At 39.5% G+C, this 21,865-nt stretch overlaps 2 protein-coding genes across 4 annotated transcripts; both read right to left on the reverse strand.

The window, feature by feature from the left end:
- Positions 1 to 1,297: 1,297 nt before the first annotated feature.
- LOC136676421 (tryptophan 5-hydroxylase 1-like) lies at positions 1,298 to 10,748 on the reverse strand. The gene is made up of 11 exons (XM_066653424.1): positions 10,585 to 10,748; positions 9,599 to 9,703; positions 5,918 to 6,098; positions 5,449 to 5,549; positions 5,265 to 5,332; positions 4,977 to 5,173; positions 4,431 to 4,566; positions 4,047 to 4,173; positions 3,544 to 3,639; positions 2,460 to 2,593; positions 1,298 to 1,977 (listed from the first exon to the last, which is right to left on the reverse strand). The coding sequence occupies exons 1-11, from the start codon at positions 10,669 to 10,671 to the stop codon at positions 1,803 to 1,805; spliced, it is 1,407 nt and encodes a 468-aa protein (XP_066509521.1). The 5' UTR covers positions 10,672 to 10,748; the 3' UTR covers positions 1,298 to 1,802.
- A 6,380-nt stretch (positions 10,749 to 17,128) lies between these two features.
- LOC136677125 (meiosis-specific nuclear structural protein 1-like) lies at positions 17,129 to 21,261 on the reverse strand. Of its 3 annotated transcripts, none has more exons than XM_066654547.1 (10): positions 20,954 to 21,261; positions 19,961 to 20,150; positions 19,540 to 19,667; positions 19,356 to 19,458; positions 19,040 to 19,269; positions 18,595 to 18,811; positions 18,332 to 18,439; positions 17,963 to 18,220; positions 17,672 to 17,797; positions 17,129 to 17,529 (listed from the first exon to the last, which is right to left on the reverse strand). In XM_066654547.1, the coding sequence occupies exons 2-10, from the start codon at positions 20,129 to 20,131 to the stop codon at positions 17,389 to 17,391; spliced, it is 1,482 nt and encodes a 493-aa protein (XP_066510644.1). In that variant the 5' UTR covers positions 20,132 to 20,150; positions 20,954 to 21,261; the 3' UTR covers positions 17,129 to 17,388. The 3 variants fall into 3 exon arrangements, with proteins under 3 accessions (XP_066510644.1, XP_066510643.1, XP_066510642.1); XM_066654546.1 differs by having other exon boundaries at positions 19,961 to 20,179; XM_066654545.1 differs by having other exon boundaries at positions 19,961 to 20,179; positions 20,881 to 21,260.
- Between the last annotated feature and the right edge of the window lie 604 nt (positions 21,262 to 21,865).

Genomic DNA, 21,865 nt, shown 5'->3' on the forward strand with positions numbered 1-21,865 from the left:
CGTTTTTTTTTCTAAATAATTTGAACACATCAGCAGTTCTTTATACAATGTGTAAATTTCATGATAGAAAAATGTAGTCAAATAACTTCGCATCAAATCCCTTTACATTAACTTGCATTCATTTTTTCAAAGTTCTATAGACTCTTCATGAAACATAAACATACACAGAAAACCCATCCAGACTATTAAGTAGCCTGAAGCGATTTTACAGGATTCCCCTTCTATTTATATGATCTGTGCTTGTCATCAGTGCTGGAGCTGGAAGGTCACCTTCAACCACTCACCTGTTAGTGGACAACCAACATGACGTCACTCCATACATCAGGCCTGACCTGGAGGTGGACACTTTATGTGACTCCTTTAAGGGCTTTTATGGCTCCCATGATTTTCATGTAATGCACACATGCGCGCTCATGCGGAGCCAAAGCACAGCTGTCATATTAATCACCAGGACTGAGTCTCCCCTCACAGCTCCACCAGCTTTCATCTCATCCATTCAATGACAGAAATGCATAAAAGCAGACAAGCCACATAAACAGTGAATACAAAGATTCATGTGCTTGTTTGTGTGACATGCTTTTCCCTCTAAATGTACATTACGCTCAGGAAATGCATTCCCTCACAAACATGAGTAGGCCTCAGTGCAACAAAATTCCCACCAGCCCCTTCACACCAAACTCAAAACACCATGCAGCTCAAAACGCACCATTCGTGGTTCTTAAAACTGATGCTGAGTCATGATTAAAGCTCTGGATATTCTGATAAAGACCATCTCGCATGCTTTTGGGGTTTTTTGTAGCACACTACCCTCTGCTGGTCACACAAGTGTACTACAATTTGAGAGGGAATTTAGTATTCAGTGCTGATGTAAATGATAATAATTTCACATACTGAGTTATGAGGAAAAGCTTTTTACTGAACATTTGCATATCTGTTATGAATTCTGTATTCACATTCACATGCTGATTACTGATGTGAGTCAGGAATTGCAATGCATACAAAACTAAAGGTTTTCAAGTGATTATTATTACAGTTTTTGTCGATCACATAAGCTGACTGACTGCTTTCCAAAATGTTGCTTTCTTATACTCGTTGTTTTAAGTGTACTGCGTCACAGAGAATTTTAGGATGTATTACACAAGCATGACTTTTCATCAAAACAACATAAATTAATATAAAATCCAATGTTTTATTATTGACTGAGTACATTGTAAAGACCAAAAGTTGTCAGACTGAATGAATTGATAACACAGACAGATGAGCACTATTTCTTGGAGAGAATTTGTTAGCAGTGAAGTGTGTTGGGCTCAGATTACCAACATTCAATCAGCATTGATTTTACTGTGTTGAGAGCTGTATGCAGTTGATGCTATTTATCAGGGTAATGAGTAATTAGTAGCTGCCGTGTGAAGTGTAATTGACTGTTTGTAAAATTATGACTGATGCCCTCTCAAGCAACAAAGTCAGAATGAAGTCAGAATGGTGGTGGCAGTAAATTATTCAGAATTATTAGGCCAAACTACCAAATCCTTCTCAGCATCTACCTTTGCTCTGGCTAGCTCCAGTGTTAGCTTTAGCTTTACTTCATCGGAGGGGACAGATTTTGCTGAAATGCTGATAGACCACAGTATAGAAAGAGAGACTTTCTCAGTTATTTTCAAATTGTCATTTGTCTTTAAACAGCAGTGAAATATTGTTTAATTTGCTAAGTGCAGAGTGCTAAGTGCTAAGCATTAATAGTGTTTAGCAGTAATGCTAAAGATGATAGACTGCAGTCCTGTGTGTGTGTGTGTGTTTTGGTGTCAGATGCCAAGGTGTTTGTGGAGTCGATGCAGAGCATCTCCCACGATGTCCAGCTCATGTCGGAGCTCCTCCACCACACTGTTGATGCTGGGCATGTCCTTCAGTACACACACACTCTGTGTGTATGGGTTGTAGCGCACAGTGAATGGACGCCAGATTGTTTTAGCAAACTCCCTGTATAAGGATAGAAGTTGGATTTATCGTCCACAATTTTTTCACAAAGATTTCTTTGAAGTGATGAGAGAAGCTAAGCATTTGGAATGAAATATTTACTTTATACATCAGCCACATAAATCGCATATGACTTTGATTGAACTTTATAATACAGATGCTTTATTGATCAGCTAACCGTATTTAAAATGCACAGCATGGTGCACATGGTACTTTGAGTATCATTAATTTCCCTTTATGGTTTGTACTTCCAAGTGTAGCCAAAATTAGTGCTCAAAAGTTCTGCCGAATTGAAATGATCAAAACAGTTATATTATGGTCAATGTAATGACAGCCCCCTTGAGGAGAAGACTGGAATAGCGTCTTTGGAGTACCATTCTATTTGAATTTTTCTTTTCTCCACATCTCAAACTGAAACTATAACCAGCACTTAATCCAGTTTTAGAAGTCAAATGCAATATAAGAGAATTGCATTATTCATTTACCTCATCCTAACCTTGGCCTCCTCAAAGCTCTCAGACATGAAGTAGACATCCTGAAAAGTGGTGATGAGACACTCCTGCCTGCAGGTGGTTTCAGGCTCAAATGGCATAATTTTGGCATTTCCAGACAGTGCATGCTGAAATGGAAGAATAATTTCAGGCGCAAATTCATTTACAATTATGAGCTCTACTTTGTATTAAATCTCTACAAGTTTATATGTCTTTTAGAGTCAGAAACAAACCCAATATCTATGTAATCCATACATAACATTCATACAAATGATATAAGGTCACAGTAATTTTAGTTACTTTATGTCCATTTGTAATGAAACGTTCTATCGTTACACTTATATAGCGCCTTTCTAGGCACTTTACAATCTACACACACAGACACTGCTCAGAATGCTCAGAGCACTCAATCCACACACACACTGGTGAGAAGCGGCAGCCAAACGCACACAGCGTGCTCTCGACCAGGAGCAACGCCTCCCCCTGGAGGACTGCCTCGGGCACTAGGGTTTCACCCAGAATAGAGCGCCAATCCATATCTGGGCACATATACATTCATTCACACACCAGGACAGTTATTAGAGAAGCCAATTCACCTACCCTCTATTTTTTTTGCACTGTGGGAGGAAACCCACACAGACACAGGGAGAACATGGAAACTCCACCCAGATGGGACTTGAACTCAAGATAGGTAGGTGAGTGTTCTGAGCTGAGAGGCGAACAGCTTTTGAACTGTTCAGTCTTCCCCTGATAGCCTTGGTTTCACTGCCCCCAGTGGTGCAGTAGGATTACACGGGCCTCTAAGTGAGGAGGTTGGAGCCGGGCAGTTCTCAGTTGTTTTGAATTTGATTTCACTCAGTTTCAGATTCTTTTTCTCTCCTGGATCTCACCAACACCTGGTTGGTGCCTTTGTTATTATTATATTTTTTATGTTTTCATGTTTTCTGTTTATTCCACACTTGAGTCCATTCAAACAACTCTGTTGGTACCTCACTCAGTTATCATTGGTCTCTTACACAAAAGGTCCCTGGTTCAAACCCACCCCTGTGCAAGTTACTACATTACACCTTTGTTTTACCTGAAGTTCACTGATGGAGGAAAGAAGGCCAGCTCCATATGCTCTTAGTTTACCTTCCTGTTTACAAAGTCCAAACTCCACTGTAAAGAAGTAGCACTGTAAACACACATGAGAAAACACAAGCAAACTTACATTCAGACCTCAAATACAGCAAAACACAATTCTCTGAATGATCTGATGTCAAGCAAATTGTGCTAGTCATAAAATGATCCAGCTGTTTAATTGGCCCAGTTTCAAATAGCCATCCTCCTGCTTTCACAAACACAAAAACAAAAAGGTATTTCAAAACCCACCCCAAATATTAACTGAAAGCAGTCCCAAATGTCTCCCACATTCATCATGAGAAGGGTATTTTGTTTTGTAGTCTGTAAATTCTTTTGTCTTTTGTTTTTGGCAGATGTACTGATGCTTATATTTTTCAATTTTGATTGACTAAAAATCCTAGGATTACAATTTCAACCACCATCATAATGTGTTTGTATCCATTTGATTAAATTAGTTACCGTTGCCAGTTTCTGCACCGCATCATCAGAAGCCCCTAGAGAAGCCAGGCCTAACTCCTGAGAGAACTGAGCAAAGCTTGGCTCAGCCAGCAGTGGCACATGGCCCAGCAGCTCATGACACGTGTCCCTAGAAAACAAACACATTCACACAGACAACAAAAACAGGCCACTAGATGATAATGAGACTTGAGCAACTTGATAATAAATGACGTTCGTTGGATGTGCACATCAATTAGATGAGAAGAACACTACAAGGAACATAAAGCACACACAGTGAATGAGTCTTATAGGTTTGAACTGATTGAACGGGCAGCAGTGAGGGCCATGGTAAGCCTGGTGATAGTGGGTCATTGTGCCTTTGTGTAATGTGTGTGAGGTACTCACGGCTCTGGTGTGTAGAGTGGAGCTGAACTGTGGCGGATATATTGAGTGCAATGGAAAACTCTGAAGGCAAGTCCAGCCAGAAAATCACGAGGGGAGAGATACCCAGCCACAGGACGGATTGTAAAGCCAGTTTGCTCTAAACCAAGCATGCACGTGCACACACACACACACACACAAGTCCAATATTATTGCAGTCTATCGGTATGTAATATCCACTTTCCACCGTATCTCATGTTTGCACACACTTGGTCAACTTAGTTTTTGTTTTATTTTTGCCATATGTAAAAGTTCTGCACATTTTATAGATCATCTTCATTATGTTACAATGAAATATATTCCCTATATAGGATGTGTATGTAAAAAAAAAAGCATATCAAGTATACAGAATGCCTCAGCTCATTTGAAGACATTCAATCATCTCACCCACAGTACCCTCATAGTTTCTTATTAATCTTTAAATTAACTGAATAATAAGCCCGGTGTAAATGTTGTAGAACAGATGCTTGATTATGTAGAACTACCGCTGGTGTAGGGGGTCAATCTTACCCCTAAGGAAACGGGACACATCTTCAAGCTGTGGAATATTGTCTTCTCTGTATCCGCAGTGCTGAGATAGCAGAGGCAGGTTACACATGTACTCTCTGCAGGCATGTGTAGGGTAGAGTTTATTCAGCTCCCTGAACACCACCCCCCACGTCCTCACCTCCTCCTCTGTGAACTCCACTCGTGGGATCGGATCCCCACTAACACAGAGATCAATGCGAGAGGGATTAAAGAAATATGTTTTTTTAAGAGAATAAATGATTATTACACAGGTTTTTTTGTGAAACATACTGCTTATAGTTCATCGCGAGGTCAGCAAAGTATTTCCGTCTCTTTCTGTACAGATTATCTTTGAATCCCTGAGAAGAAATCACATGCAAACAGTCATTTAGAAAAACATATACGTATACATATAATAAAAGAAATACAAAAATATAAATTTTTATTATAAAAGGTCAGGGACAACAGCACTCACTGGATGATCAGCGTCCAGAGCTGAGCCATACATCAGAACACGGTTAGCACACTTATCAAGGTCTGAGATCTTCCTGGGGAACCATGGTTCTTCAGGTAAGTCTGAAAAAAAAAAAAAAGACACACTGCATCAGTCAATTTTTGGGATAATATCTCGAACTGCTTAGTAACTAACAACCAGAGATGTTCTGTTTATTCACTAAAGCAGTTTTTGAAATAGAAAAATAATGACATTGTACACATAGCTTTTTCTAGATGCCTTCTAAAACTTTGCAGCTCTTCGATTATAGTGTTACATTTGCAATTTCACTCTTACTTTTTCATCGTATAATAACATTAATTCACTCATTGTCTTATCCAGTTCAGGGTCGCGGTGAGTCCGGAGTCTACCCGGAATCACTGGGCCTAAAAGTGGGAATGCACCCTGGATGAGGCTTCATAATAACATGCTCTACATAAAGGAAATGTACCATCTTCCACAGAGCAGAGTATCTCTGTGTCCATGATGACGGTATTAGTTTGTTTCTTCAGCAGCTGGATGATTTCATTCAGAGTTTCTTGCTCACTGTCACAGTTCACCAACACTTCCAGCTCTGAGTTACTACTTCTGGATCTCCGTGATTCTATATGCAAGAGTTTTACCTGGTTTTCCTGGTGGTTAATGGATGAGAAGAAGAAAATAATTAAAAGGAAATAAAATATAACACATTGCAACTCTCAGTAGTGTATCTGATAGTTTTAACTATTCAATATTCGCATTTGTTACAATAAGAGCTATCCACAGACTTTTTCTTTTCAGATTCTGTGCCTCGTTTTGTTACAATTCATATAATCTTACCATTTAAAAGACAACTATCTTGATCATTATTTACTGTTAAATAAACCAAAGTTCCTTGCATAAAAAATCTTGTGTTTTTATTAAAAAAGATACTTCTCACCTCCCTCTATTATACATTAACAGTAACCTTTTAGTAACAGAACTTATCTTAAAGGCTAAGCACCAGCTCTATGAAAGTGTCAAACAAATAAATACAGTGGAATTTGAGTTCCTAACTTGTGTTTATTGATAGTCAGTGTGGACTGAATCTGTCCTGCGTGTTGCAAATAATTGGAACAGAAGAGGTTAACACAGAGTTTGAGTGAACAATCAAAACTGTTTTTTTTAGACGGAATTCCGGGGAGAACAGTACATTCAATACATTTAGCCTTTTACCTCCTGGTCTCCGAAGACCTCGCTCTCTGACTCCTCTTCTTATACTATGTTCTGTCTGACTTTTAAACAAGGTGTCTGTTTGTGATTGGACCTTAATTTGTGCGCATCAGACTTGCTAGGCGGTTGCTATGTGTGTATAACTGTTTTTCTGTCTGGATATGTAAGTGTTATTGAATATTCTGTTTTGCTTAAGCTGATCCATCTGATTAGCAGTGCGCCCCGCCATCTCTACACTGGAGTCAAGCTATCCGCACTTTGGAAACTGACGGTCAAGTCATCCGCGCTTCAAATCCGAATGCACGTATAGGCGCGTCATTACGGTTTTTCATTGCGGCGAACACCACATCCGCTTTGGGACAGATAGAGAGTCTGAAACACACGTTTGAGCAGCGATGTCTCTGTCACTAAAAAAAGCACACAATGCTAAAATGGACTAAAATTAACAAGCCATTAGGAATATATTTCGTTAAATCACTTTAAAGAGGCAAAACACGCATTGATTATTTCATATATTTACGTATTTTTTACTTTTCTATAAACACTTAACTGGCTTTGAATAGTAATCCTGGTGGACATGTAGAAATACAGATTACATTTTACTGTCATTAAACAGAGGGACCTCACTGTATAATATTCTCATGAATTTATACTGAATACCTACCGATATGGATTTCTCAAAAATTACCCATAATGCCTAAACCATTCCACTGCCATTAAACAGAGGGACCTCTTGGCTATCAACGGTATGATTTTGGTAAGATTTCACTGTAATGAAATCCCTCTGTTTAATGACAGTGGAATGGTTTAGGCATTATGGGTATTTTTTGAGAAATCCATATTGGAAATTACTCAGTATTTTATGAGAAAGGTATACAGTGAAATCTTATCAAAATCATACCGTTGAAAGCCAAGAAGTCCCCCCCTTTTTAATGACAGTGGAATGGTTTAGGCATTATGGGTAATTTTTGAGAAATCCATATTGGTAAATATTCAGTATGATTTTATGAGAAAAGTACACAGTGAAATCTTACCAAAATCATAGAGTTGATAGCCATAACGTCCCTCTGTTTAATGACAGTGGAATGGTTTAGGCATTATGGGTAATTTTTGAGAAATCCATATCAGTAGGTATTCAGTATAAATTCATGAGAAAATTATACAGTGAGGTCCCTCTGTTTAATGACAGTAAAATGTAATCTGTATCTCTACATGTCCACCAGGATTACTATTCAAAGCCAGTTAACTGGGAACTGGGGTTTGTCTCTGTTTATACACAGCAAGGGAGTAAGGTTAGCACATTGTTTTTGTTTTGTCGTCTTTCACAGGTTAGTTAGTGTACCTAAAGGTAGTTAGTGTGGGGTTTGTTTGTTGTTTTGGCCTGGGTCACTCCTGAAGTCATTTTTCTGGTCACTGACTGTATCAATCACATCAATACATTTCACAAAAAACTGTCCTAAGTTGTAGTTTTTTTTGCACTCCTCACACTCCGTTAATTCATTTGTTTTGTGTTGCGGTCTGACCTAGACCAGGTCGTAACAAGTGTTTATAGAAAAGTAAAAATACGTAAATATATGAAATAATCAATGCGTGTTTTGCCTCTTTAAAGTGATTTAACGAAATATATTCCTAATGGCTTGTTAATTTTAGTCCATTTTAGCATTGCGTGCATTTTTTTTAGTGACAGAGACATCGCTGCTCAAACGTGTGTTTCAGATTCTCTATCTGTCCCAAAGCGGATGTGGTGTTCGCCGCAATGAAAAACCGTAATGACGCGCCTATACGTGCATTCGGATTTGAAGCGCGGATGACTTGACAGTCAGTTTCCAAAGTGCGGATAGCTTGACTCCAGTATCTCTACTTCCTGTGTTGCAAAGCTTAGGCAATATGAGTAAGTGCAAAAGAAGCAGCAAGATTGCTCAAGATTAACTGTCCGCATATGCAGAGCATATTGCTTGCTATGAACCCCTCACCTTCCTGTTTTGACAACTGTCCTGCACATAGTCATTTTGCCTAAATCTTGCAGGGTTACTTTAATGTCCACTAAAGGCAAACCATACAATTACTTTTATTAATAATATTTTCCACATCGGAAACCGGTTATTTCTTACTAATTCAAGGAATAAGGTTTAAAAGACCTTCCCCCAACGGTGTTCGGAAACTCTAACAGGCGTCTTGTCTCTGACGTAGATGGTGGACAACAACTCTAGAAGTTGCACTTAATTTAATGACGAAAAGGTGTGTTGTTTTTGACTGCACTGGCGCTTTTCCAACAATATGGGAATGTAAGGAAACCAACGAAAGGTGTTGAAGAGCCTCTGTAACATGGAGGTAAACAGGGTAAGGACACTCACTTCGCCTGTTTTAGTTGGTGTTAGTTAACGTTAGCTTGACTCGCTAAACTCGGTGTCTCAGATTACACTCGGCTACGTAGCTGCATTACGGAGGTTTATAGTGTCGGATGAATTCGAGTTCGACTTCGATCACATTTACAAGAATAACGGTACCTCTACATTTGAGTTTAGCTTATTGCTAGGCTATTGTCATGAATAATGTTGGTTATTTAGCTAGATACTGTCATAACAGTCAGTCATAACGGTGTTTTACCGCGGCTTCATTCAGCTGTTGTCCACCAGTGACGTCACGGTTGCGTTCAAGATTTTCCGTACCGAGCTCGGGTTTTTCCGTCAATTTAATAAAATTGTCAGTTTTAAAGCAAATTAAGCTGCTATTTTCATTTTAATTCATACTTATATATGTCAGTAACTAAAATAATGTGAAATATTCATGGAGGTCCATTAAGTGGTGCTTAGCCTTTAAGCTCTGAGACCTTCCCAGATACGGAAGAAAACTGAAACATTCATTACTTAGCCTTTTTTAAAATCTCTGGTAACTCCTGGATCTGGATAATATTCTTTTGGATGACTTTAAGATCACACACCTGAAAAAGTTTTAAAGCCTTCACAAGGTTACCAACTTCGTTCTTCAGGGAGAAGATAACTGCTGCATGTTCTCTCTTGGAGGACAGAATCTTGTCTTGGTTTTCCTGAATAATGTTGAAAAAATGATTTGTTCAAATATAAATAAAAGTGCAATGCACTTACAGCGATTCTTTAAGTACTAATCTGAAGAGACTCTGGCAGTTTTCCGAGCAGCACACATACTAGAAAAAATGTAATTCCATCATTACAGAGAAAATAAAATAATAAAATAACATATTAATCACTCCTGTTCAGTTTGTGCGAGGTCAAGAAGAGTCAGACTCTTTACAAACATTTACTAGATCCGTTAACCATTTCTTAGGTTTGTAGGAAAGAAATGAGTTTGACAGCAGCTTTAGAGGTCAATAAGCAGTAGTCATTATTTATGGTTTCATTTTAATTGTTTTATTATTTAAATATTATTTAATCGTAATATTATTTAAAATACGTGTCATATGAGTAAAGCAGGTTTAGGTAAAGATTTTTAATAAAGTATGGTTATTGTAGGTAAAATTATTAGCAACTATTCATCTAATAGTAATGCTGCTATTATTCCTCTTCCTGCTAATAATAATAATAATAATAATAATAATAATAATAATAATAACAAATAAATAAAATAAGAAAAGGAAGGACAACAACACTGTTGTATTGGAATATTACACCTGAGCCTTATTGGTGTCTGATGATTGACTGGTATTCTGCTGACTCATGGATAGACAAATTACAATGAATAACTCTTTAACAACTTTAAGATTAAGGTTTAATGAACTTTATATATGAATGTGGTCTCAGAAATGTAAATGTCAAACTAGGTATTATTGGTATTTAAAGTGTCTATGACTTAAGCTGAAAGTAAACTCAATGTGATGTTAATAACAAAAATACACGAGACCACAGAAAACCACGAGAGACCACGGGACCACAGGGATATGATGTGACTGACCTCATTGTTGAGCTGTTTCTCCTCATATTGGTTGATGGAGTCGAAAGAGCGTCCTCGGCGTGGTCCGTCAGTTTTATTGGAGAACATGCCCCCGCAGTTTAAGCTCTGTATAGGTTTAAGGTGTGTGTGTTTTATAAAGGTGTGTGGAGTCTCACACTGCTCCGTGTGCTTTCTCCCTGTTTCTCCCGGGGCGCGTGCCCTACCGCGCTTTTAATGGCGCGAGCTCCCTGAGGGCGGGGCTGGGCTCGCGCACCTACGCCTCAGCCCCGGCACACGGCGGCGCGGACAGTCACAGAGGAGCGCGATGATTCTATTAGTTTTCACTGTACAAGCCTTGCGGCACGGTGGTGAAACAGGTAGTGTCGCAGTCACACAGATCCAGGGACCTAAAGGTTGTGGGTTCGATTCCCGCTCCAGGTGAGGTGACTGTCTGTGAGGAATTGGTGTGTTCTCCCAGTGTCCGCGTGGGTTTCCTCCCACAGTCCAAAAACACACGTTCGTAGGTGGATTGGCGACTCAAAAGTGTGTGTGTGTGTGTTGCCCTCCAGGGTGTATTCCTGCCTTGTGCCCAATGATTCCAGGTAGGCTCTGGAATCCACCAGACCCACCTGAACTGGATAAGCACTTATAGATAATGAATGTAAAAGTTTTTTAGACTGGACAGTTATCTATCAAAGACAACTTAAGGCCCAACTTCAAAGGTGAAATCTAAAGAGGTTTCCTTTCTGAACAGTAAATTGTTGAGGACATTGTTTTGTATCTAGCTGTTTTTTGTGTCTGGTTTTCAGTGTAAATCTGGGCAAATGCTTTAATGCCCGAATATGTTATTTTTCTACAGAGCCCATGTACGTACAATGCATATAGACCATTTTGAGAGTAGTAAAAGTGTTTTTTTTCCCTGTAAGGCCACACACACAGAGCTCAATATATTCATTCATTATCTGTAACCGCTTATCCAGTTCAGGGTCGCGGTGGGTCCAGAGCCTACCTAGAATCATTGGGCGCAAGGCAGGAATACACCCTGGAGGGGGCGCCAGTCCATCACAGGGCAACACAGACAGACACACATTCACTCACACCTATGGACACTTTTGAGTCGCCAATCCACCTACCAACGTGTGTTTTTGGACTGTGGGAGGAAACTGAAGCACCCGGAGGAAACCCACACGGACACGAGGAGAACACACCAACTCACAGACAGTCACCCGGAGCGGGAATCGAACCCACAACCTCCAGACCCCTGGAGCTGTGTGACAGCGACACTACCTGCTGTAACACCATGCCGCCCCACACTAATATATTAATAAATAAATAAATGTGTGTGTGTTTGTGTGTATATATATATATAAAGAACATATTTATTTATAGGATGATAGATATTATTACCCTGATAAGTGAATTACAAAGTTCTTAAATAGATTAACTTCTGATATGCTCTAGATTCTTTTCAACCTTCACACTGAAATGATATTGGAAAACTAATATTAGCAAGCTTTGACAAGCTAGTGCAGTCAAATGGCATTTGAGTGGGTTATATATTTCTGCAAATTTAACTCACAATAATATCTTATCATGTGCCAGCGACCTTCTTGTGCCAAGCCTGCTAAGTCCTGGAGAAACCTAGTATAGTTTTAAATGCAAGAAATAGTTCAGATTTGAGATGATTAACTTTTTCCAGCATTTTGCCATATGCTATAGGTGTCTGTGTTTGAGGTGATGAGTGCTTTAATATCTTTCCACCACATACTGTGGGGTACTTTTTCAGCACCACTGCCACATGAACAGCTCCTCTAAAGTGTGGGTGCAATTATTAGCCCACACAAACCTGTGCAGGCCTTGGCATTTGTTGGGTATACACCCTTTTCATCTCAGCTCATTTGAAGACATTAATTTTAGACCTGTCTACGTTTTTTCCATGCCTGGACTTGTGTGGCCTCACAGGACAAATGCGTGTTGAAAGGGTGATGGTCAAAGCTGCTAATAACCAAACAGACCAGGAGCTTTGACAAGGGAGCGCTGAAGGCAACTTATTTGCTCATCACTTGCCACAGGAAACCCCCTGCTAAAGACCAAAATAACACTGCATCCTGCTCCATAGATCAGGTAGCATAAGCTGTTCCAAATTTGGGAAGGTGGAAAGTAATAAAACTGGTGTTTAGATGCAGGGTCAGACTAAGGAATATTGACTGGATTAATGATGATTTGGTAGTTATGAGCAATAGTGTTTTTTTTTATGAGCTCCCCCAAGCAATTAATTAACCCAAAAGTGCAATATAATGAGTTGCTGATGTAAATCCAACTCAAACACATGACTCATCCTTATTCATTCTCACGCTACCTCTCCTCTTTATTGGTCTATTGTCTCTGCCTCCCACGGCCTGGTCATTGATCTAAAAGACCTACGTGGCCGTTCTCTGCTGTAAATAGCGCCTTTTGTAGTTAGCCCCATAACCACACATCTCATTAAACCAGGTCATAAGAAGGGCCCACCACCTACTGAAGCACATCCAGATTCACAAGCACTAAATGACTGAAGCCATGTTTTGCCAATACTTCATGTTCTTAATTTACACACAAATGAACACAGATAAAGTAAATACTGTAAATTATGACCAGGCAAAGTAAGGCATGTATACAGATATCTAAGATTTAACATTGTAAATGGATGTTGGTTCACTATTTGGCAAACAGCAGGTCACTGTTTCACTTTCTATGTATTTTTTTTTTTCATTATCTGTAATCGATTATACATTTCAGGGTTGCGGTGGGTCCAGAGCTTACCTGGAATCATTGGAATCGAGGCAGGAACACACCCTGGACGGGGGCACCATTCTTTCACTGGGCAACACACACACACTTTTGAGTCACCAATCCACCTACCAGTGTGTGTTTTTGGACCGTGGGAGGAAACCGAAGCGCCTGGAGGATACCCATGCCGACACAGGGAAAACACACCAAGCTCCTCACAGACAGTCACCCAGAGCAGGAATCGAACCCACTACCTCCAGGTCCCTGGAGCTGTGTGACACTACCTGCTGCGCCCTGCCCTTCTATCTATGTGTTCTAAATAATTATTTATGATTTTTAAAGCATTTAAAACCCCAATAAATAATCATTAATAAACAGTGGTACCCCTAGTTTTTATTGTCAGAAACCTTTTTGGCACTTTTATATTTATAAGCGTACCATAACATACAAGCCCATGTACAGTGCACAGACATTCCGAAGGCCGGTGGTTCCAATCCAAAAAGGTCTGACCTCTACAATCCAACTAGGGAAACTGAATGAATTGTCAGTGAGCTTCATTCTTAAAGGTGAAATTTGTTGATAATGAATGTAACATTCCAGAAAAGGTATAAGGTATGCACCTTTATTTAGAGGTTCTTTAAAATGTTCTTAGACCACACACATCTACGTTCTATCAAGAAACATCTATTTAACAATTCTTTAGGGATCCAAATGTGGTCATTGGTATTTTTAAGACTGCTTAACAAGCCACATGATTGTGCTGAATGCGATAGGCTCATCATAGGTCATGAACTGCCCCATTAAAAAAGTAAGTGGACGTGATGTGATGTGATGATTATTGCAGTCCTTGGGTCCAGACACATAGGAAATGGATAAAACCACAGAACACTTCCATATGCCTCATTCTGTATATTAGCCTGGCCACTAATAGTGCACGGCTGTAAAACCTGTTTTATTCTATATCTACTATAATAAAGTTAGAGAATGTAAATGTAAAGGCAGATGCAACAAGCTTTATAGCAGCCATCCATCAGCACATGTTCATAGCCCTTTCTTTCCTTACACTAATTCTATCACACGATAATGTTTTAACCCTAACAGCTCATGCAGTGGCAATAAACATCACAGCAGTTAAAAGCTGTGATGAAGCAAACTGGAAGAATGCGTAAATTTTACCCCATTATTTGTTAATGATGGTTAGAAAAGCAATAATAGGATACAGGTTTGAGAAATATAGCATTTTGGAGTCACTAAGTCGTCATACTTTCATTTATTTAATTACCAGATTTTTTTAAAAAAAGCAAGCCTGGGTTCCTTTCGCCACAAAGCTAAAACTCGGCCCTGGTCAGGACTTCCAGCAGAACTATGGTGCGAATCAACAATCCACGATAAAGTTGTTCAGTGTCTGTAGAACCACGCTTTCAAATATTTCAAATAAAAGTGGTGACAGCTCAGATCTCAGATTTTCCCCAGCCATACCCAGAGGTATCAGTGTTACTAGTTCGGTCAGGTGAGCCCAAGTAGCCTTCCCATTGAGAACAATGTCAGTTAGAATTATGTCTTCACATGTTCACTGAGTTTCACTTATGGGATTTTTTTTAAATTTCCAAACCCTCTGCTTTGGAGCAAAGGAGGAAAAATACAGTCAAACTTCTTATAGCAAGATTTTAAAAGGCAATGACAGCTCATTTTAAAAATGGAGAATCAACACTAATTAATGTTTTCACTGAGCAGAGCTAAATAGCATATGAGTCAACTTCTGGAACAGTGTAAACTTTTAACAAGCACTCACACCCTGTAAGTGTTCGCTGACCTTTTGGAAAATAAAATGAAAAAAAAAAAAGGTTCTGCAAAAACTGAGTTTAATTCCAATGAATGGATCAGGATGCCGTTGATTATATTAGAGACACTGTATTCAGGCTATGCTCAGTGGCCCTCAGTGCTTATGGAGGCAATGCGAGCTGGGGCATGAACTTGTGCGTCAGCATTCCGCCTGCGTGCATCTGGCATACTAAACACTCCAGTACCTTCTTCATGGACAACAGTGCGGTCAGGACCAGGTTGACTGAAACACCAGAGGGTTATCTATCATGTGACTTTAAATCGTGACCTTTTCACGGCCCAAAAGCGCTCAGGAGCACGTCCTCTATATTTTGTTCTTTTGATTTAATCAGACAGGTCATTCTGTGAACACTAGACTTGTAATATGATGTTTCACTGTGCTCATAGAGAATACAACATTGCGAGGTTTGAAGCTTCAGCCAAGTTTCTAGGGCTTGTCTGTGATTCATTTTACTATGAAGCTCTTTTGACCCATACTTCTTGTGGCAGGAAGCATACCTTGAGTATACAATCATTACAATAATTCCTAATTCAGCTGTTACCACAGTGGTGACTTGTTTTTCTGCTGTTGACCTCAGTAGAATGCCTTTGTAGATGAAAGATTAGACCTTACATCACGTTTTGGGGAATTTCCAGAATGTTATGTAAATGAGAGTGGGGGAGTTTTCTCATTTTGGTTTAACCAGAGTTATGGTACTATGATCTAACGTGAAACAGAAAAACTGAATAAAGTAACAATTTTTGTAGTGAATAATTTGTTATAGGGCAGCACGGTGGTGCAGCAGGTAGTGTCACAGTCACACAGCTCCAGGGGCCTGGAGGTTGTGGGTTCGATTCCCGCTCCGGGTGACTGTCTGTGAGGAGTGTGGTGTGTTCTCCCCGTGTCTGCGTGGGTTTCCTGCAGGTGCTCTGGTTTCCTCCCACAGTCCAAAAACACACGTTGGTAGGTGGATTGGTGACTTAAAAGTGTCCGTAGGTGTGAATGTGTGTGTGTTGCCCTGTGAAGGACTGGCGCCCCCTCCAGGGTGTATTCCTGCCTTGCGCCCAATGATTCCAGATAGGCTCTGGACCCACTGCGACCCTGAACTGGATAAGCGCTTACAGATAATGAATGAAAAAATTAATAATTTGTTATGTTGACAAAGGCAAGCTAGAATATATCCTAGAATATTTCCTTTTTTTTGGTGTGGGAGTAAAATTTCTCCTGCACATACTATTCTGCCATCTCACAAAACATATCCGAGACATTTTAACATAATTCTTGATTAAAAAATGATTATGATTTGCTTATACACATTCAACTCTTCAGATATCTGGTTCTCTCTCTGTGAACACACTGTCTCAATAAGTCTGTAATTATGCAGAATTCTACTTTAGGGAAACAGGTAAAAAATACATATATACATCTTCTTATCCACTTGTCCATTTCAGTCAAAAAAGACTGAAGAGCAGAGATTCATTCAGGATTTGATGTTATTTTAAATCATCAGTACAGACCACATATGCTCAGGGAAGAAAACAGTTGCTCAATCAACTCAGTTGCTGTGGGTTAAGTTGTGAATGACTGACAGTTGAATGTACGCTCAAAGGCTCAGCTGTACATGAGCAGCCACATTTGATTAGACTCTGCAGCCTACACTCTGCTCAATGACCAACTGCCTGCTACTCTCTGTGCAGGTCAATGATGAGCACCTGATTTCTGGAGGGTTGTCAAACCTAATTGGAGGATTAACAAAAACCGTTGTTCAAACCATTAAGCTCTCTAAAAACCTGAAAGTGCTTCCATTTTAAAAACAACGTGAATTTTAATACTACTTTCTTTGACCAGCTGCACTACTGATCTAACTAAAGCTACAGCACTTGAGTTCTTAGTTTTCTATTCACTGATGGAAAAATAGATTTTGAAGTTGACTGATTTCAAAGTATTGAAGATTTTATTAATGTTTTTCTCCATATAATTGTGTATAAAAATTCACATTGTATTTGCTACATCAGACATGTACTGCTCAATAACAGGAACTATAACTGGAGGGTCATGTAATTTGCATCTGCATGATCCAAGTACTATGTTTTAATGTTTTTTTTAGTCATCTAGAAAATAGAGCTAATTTTTAATTAATATATCTCTAAAAGATTTTGAAAAAACAGTAAAACAGCTGTGAATCCTTCCTTGTTTCATTAGATGCAAAGAACTAGCAAGATATCAAGTAAACTTTACTGAGAATGCCTGCCATTTAGGGGGAACGGTTCATCTTCTCCCCAGCCCTCTTCAGAGAATATATCAGCCTGGCGTTTCTTGAAATTGCTTTTAAAATCTTCATCAAAGTGCTCCAAGTCATCCTCCCTGAAAATACCCTGGTGAAAATAAATAAAACAATTATAATGATTTAGTGCTTACTGGTAACTCAGATCAGACATGAAAATAGCCTATTTCTGCTGAACACACACGCGGGCGCACACACACTCACACACACACAATGTATTTTTAAGTCTCTACCTTTGGTAGGTACCCCAGGAGTTTTGTAGCATGTAGTTTGAGGAGCTTCTGTCTCTCTTCCTCAATAATCTGTCGCCGTAGGGCTTCTCTTTCCTTCTCCATTGCTCTCTCTTCGGCCTCATGCTCCTACACACAATTTTATGGCATTTATTTAACATATAAATATTATTTTAAACAAAACAGGACTAGGGAAAAAGACAATACAATTTTTTAAATAGATATGAAAAGAAAATACAATTCTCTGAGTGATGAAAATGATGGATCCTTAAACTTGTCTTATTTGAGCCTCACCTTGTCAGCCAGGTACTGCTGCCTCCTTTCTTCAATCAGCTTCTCCACAGCACGTTTGTGCTCCTGCTGTTTCATGCGCCGCTTCTGGGCGTTCATCTGCTCGATGCGGTCATCTTCAGCAAACTTGGCAAGCATCATCTGCTTGAACGCCTCTTCTTCCTCTTTCTCGGCCTGCTGGCGCAGCTGCTTAAAGGCCAGCTGCTCTCGACACGTCTGCTGCATCTCCAGCCTCTGCTGAATCCTCTGCTTCATTTCCTCCTAGGAAAGTGAAATAAAAAAAATTACTGCATGTTTTTTACTTTGGAGACAGACACAGAAAACTAACTGTTGAATTTTAATGGAAATAAACCAGAAATTGTGAATACTCACAATCTCTTTCTGTCTGGCAGCCTCTGCCTGCTCCTCCAGGTAGAGCTCCTCCCGAACACGTTCCATCTCCTCACGCTGCTGACGATCCATTTCAATCTTGTCACTAAGCTATTCCAAGAAAGAGAAAGCAAACAAGTCTTTCATAACTCTGCCATGAGATTATTTGACTTGTTAATAATCATTCAAATTCAGCCTGTAACAGTTCTGCAAGGTTAACTTTTTATATGGAGACCCAGGCTTGAGGATATTGTACTAATACTTACCATCTTGTGGAGGCTCTCTTTAGCCTTCTCCCTCTTTCGAGCACTGGCCAATCTGTCCTCCTCCTTCCTCTGCTGGTACTTGGCGAACTCCAAAATTCTCCTGTTCTCCTCTTCCATTTTCTCCCGCTCCATGAGTCTCCATTTAGCTTGCTCTCTTTTGAACTCCTCGATGTATCTCTGTGTGGCCGTGATTTTCTCCAAGCGGAGATGACGTTCCCTGAAACCACGATTCACTTCAAATATTAATGATAATGAACCTGATTCTACATCAAATAACCATCCACGGGTTACTGCAGAGATTTTAAAGTCAGTTCTCTATCAATGTACAATGATTACAGACATTTAAGTAAAGACAGAGCAAGGACAGCAATGGTGTCCTTGCACTATGCAGTCTCAGTAAATACAACCTATAAAGTTAAAACAAGTATTTTAAACTTCATCTCACTTCTGATCCTCTTCGTAGATCTTCCGTACAATTTCATCCACCATGAGTTTTTCCTTGAGGAATTCCTCGTAGGCCTCCTGCCTCTTCCTTTCCTTCTCCTCCAGCTGATGTTCAAGCTCCTGCTGATAGCGTACCAGCTCCTCATAGCGCCTCTGTTCCTGCTTCTCCTTCTCCACTTCAGCATACTCCGCCTCCATCTTCAGTTTTTGAGCAACATCAGCTTCCTCCCTCTGAAAATCCAACAAAACAAGAATGTTAGCTGCTAATACAAACCCGTCCCATCTTTTAACAGATACAGCTCCAAACTGACACTCACCATGGCCTCATACCTCATGGCCTCCTTCTCAGCTATCTGTGCCGCCCGTTCTCTGTTTAAGTAAGCCGACTTCAGCTTTGCCTCCAGCTCACGAAGTTCCAAACTGAAAATCAAACATTTTTAAAAATCAGGGAACTAACAGATATCACAATTTAGTGTAGTTTTGATGCAAAAGTCCAGACACCTGTTTTCTTTGATGTATTGCCTCAATTTTTCATCTCGCATTTTTTCATAATTGATGCGTGCTAGCTCTTTAGCCATCCTCTCCTCCTGCTCCAGCTGCTTCTCCTTGAATATTCGGTCTTCCTCTGCCTGCAGAAATAAGAGAGACTAAAGCTTCCACTGGACAAAAAACAAAGCAACGTGGTGAAATTATGGGCAATCACGCTGGTAAAATATAATCATCAACAGCTCCAAGAATTATTTCAGAATACTAAAAGAGATTCTGTTTCCGGTGATTGCAGTAAGCTGGGCTAAACGTACTGGTTACATTTACATAGAACCGGACTGAAATCATTCTGAAACAATTACAGGGTTTTAAAAGGTTGGTATGACTCAAGGTTATCCAGAATGTCTGTCTACATTTGCAGTGGTGAAAAAATGACCTTCATGTAAGCTTCCTCTATTTGTCTCTCGTATTCTTCATCCTGCAGCTTGCGCAGATATATTTTCCTCTCAAGATTCTCTTCACTCTTCAGGTTGGCTTGCAGATGTCTGTCTCTGGTGATCTGTCTGACTTGATCCTCTCGCCGTTCCTCAAGACGCCGGTTTTCCATCACCGTCCTCTGGTGGTGGCTGTGAGACATGAAGTGCTTTGTGGAAGCCTGAGTATTACAATCAGTGTCAACAAGGTTTAAGTGTCAACACTGTTGATTATACCTCCTGAAACACCTCAAACTCACAATGGAAAAAAACATTCAAATTGGTGTGCTCTGGACTAGACTAGTACCTATGCATAACTACTATGTATTATTATTATTATTATTCAACAGACAGGCATACAAATCAAATTGCCTAGTTTACATTTAGCTAATAAAAAACAAACAAACAAATAAATAAATAAATAACTGATTATTTTTCTCTGGATCCTTAAGACCTGACAATCTGATTGATCAAAATACTCGCGCTTTTTGGGCTTAATTTCCTTAATTGTTTCCAAAAGAATTGTTTTTAAGCATTGTTCACGGAACCGTCTTTAGGTGAAACAAGCTTCCATACGAAACCAATCTAAAGTAACAGGTGTCTCCTGAACGTTGTAGCCGCTAGAATAGTTTATCATAGAAACGGCTGTGGTTGTTTTAGAGTTTATACCAGTAAAGTAAAGTCGCATAGATGAGACCCTTGGGGGACCTGTGATATAAGAGATTACCCGAAGAAAATGAAAACATGGTAGATAGCATAGCTAGGAATCTGGCGCTACTCGGACAGTGAGTGAACGCCTGCCCGACTTTATAGAATAACATTACAGTAGTTCAGAGTATAAAACAATGAAACAAATCATATTAACTCCAAAAATATTAATTACCATTTTCGTTGAACTGTGGTTAACCCGCCAGTCGCACGTTGAGCAACAAAACACAAACTCACTCCACACTCACCCTCAACTGTGTGTAACCCGTCACCGTGGAAACGGTTCTTCTCACACCTTGCAACAAAATCGACTGTGATTGGTTCAGACCCGTACCGACACTGTTGATTGGCTTTTGGCTTAATCCCAAATGTCAGCCGACTGCACCCAAACAGTGAAAACGAAGCCGAATCTCAAATGACCCTTTGTTCGACAGATTTCTGCAGGGGGCATTATATTATTTCCTAAAAAGTGCACTCCGTACGATGTAGGGATAATTTTAGATGAAGCCTCCGTTTGCTGTCAGCTTTGCCTGTGTAAATGTTCTTCGCACATTTGCAAGCAAATTAAATTTGGTGTATCTTATTTTATTCTATTTTTGTAATTTAAACCATGTGGTCAATCAAGAATCCATTTTTCCAAGAGGCAGCCGGTTATACCTCGCCTCGCCACTAGAGGGCACAGCCTGACAGACATGACACAATTTTTAACACCTGGCTGAGCTTTTAACATCTATTTCAGCTGCTCCTTGGAATTCTGTTTATCCGTGTTGGAGGGGTGTTCTAAATTGGTGAACTGGTAAAAAAAAAAAGTCAGTTTGGGAGCCATTTTCCAGCACTTTAAAAACCACGTTATTAGTTATCAGAAATTTCTCAAAATAAGTAAACCACCTTTAGTACTGACGTTTTAAGCCTTGTTTGAGCTTGAATCAGTGTCTTGGTTCATGTTGAAACTTGATTTTACAATTCACATTCTGGATTATATAAATAAATACTTGAAGAGTGCTTCACCAAAAAAGACAATGAAACAATGAAAGATTTTAACTGGCTGATAAATCAGCTTTTTATTTGATTCAGTTTTTTTTTTTTACAAATATTTATTGCTGTCCTAAATTGACATACACCTTAATAGATAAGAAAAAGCATAATACACTTCCTATTTT

This window comes from Hoplias malabaricus, chromosome X2, assembly GCF_029633855.1.
Source record: "Hoplias malabaricus isolate fHopMal1 chromosome X2, fHopMal1.hap1, whole genome shotgun sequence".
Classification (NCBI taxonomy): Eukaryota; Metazoa; Chordata; class Actinopteri; order Characiformes; family Erythrinidae; genus Hoplias; species Hoplias malabaricus.

Coding starts and splice junctions, on each gene's coding strand:
- LOC136676421 (XM_066653424.1), bottom strand. CDS start 10,671: ATGTTCTCCAATAAAACTGACGGACCACGCCGAGGACGCTCTTTCGAC. Junction 5,333..5,448: donor CTCTGGACGCTGATCATCCA/GTGAGTGCTGTT, acceptor ATTTCTTCTCAG/GGATTCAAAGATAATCTGTA. Junction 4,174..4,430: donor CCACTCTACACACCAGAGCC/GTGAGTACCTCA, acceptor TTTGTTTTCTAG/GGACACGTGTCATGAGCTGC.
- LOC136677125 (XM_066654545.1), bottom strand. Junction 19,459..19,539: donor CAATACATCAAAGAAAACAG/GTGTCTGGACTT, acceptor TTTGATTTTCAG/TTTGGAACTTCGTGAGCTGG. Junction 17,798..17,962: donor AGCAGTACCTGGCTGACAAG/GTGAGGCTCAAA, acceptor AATTGTGTGTAG/GAGCATGAGGCCGAAGAGAG.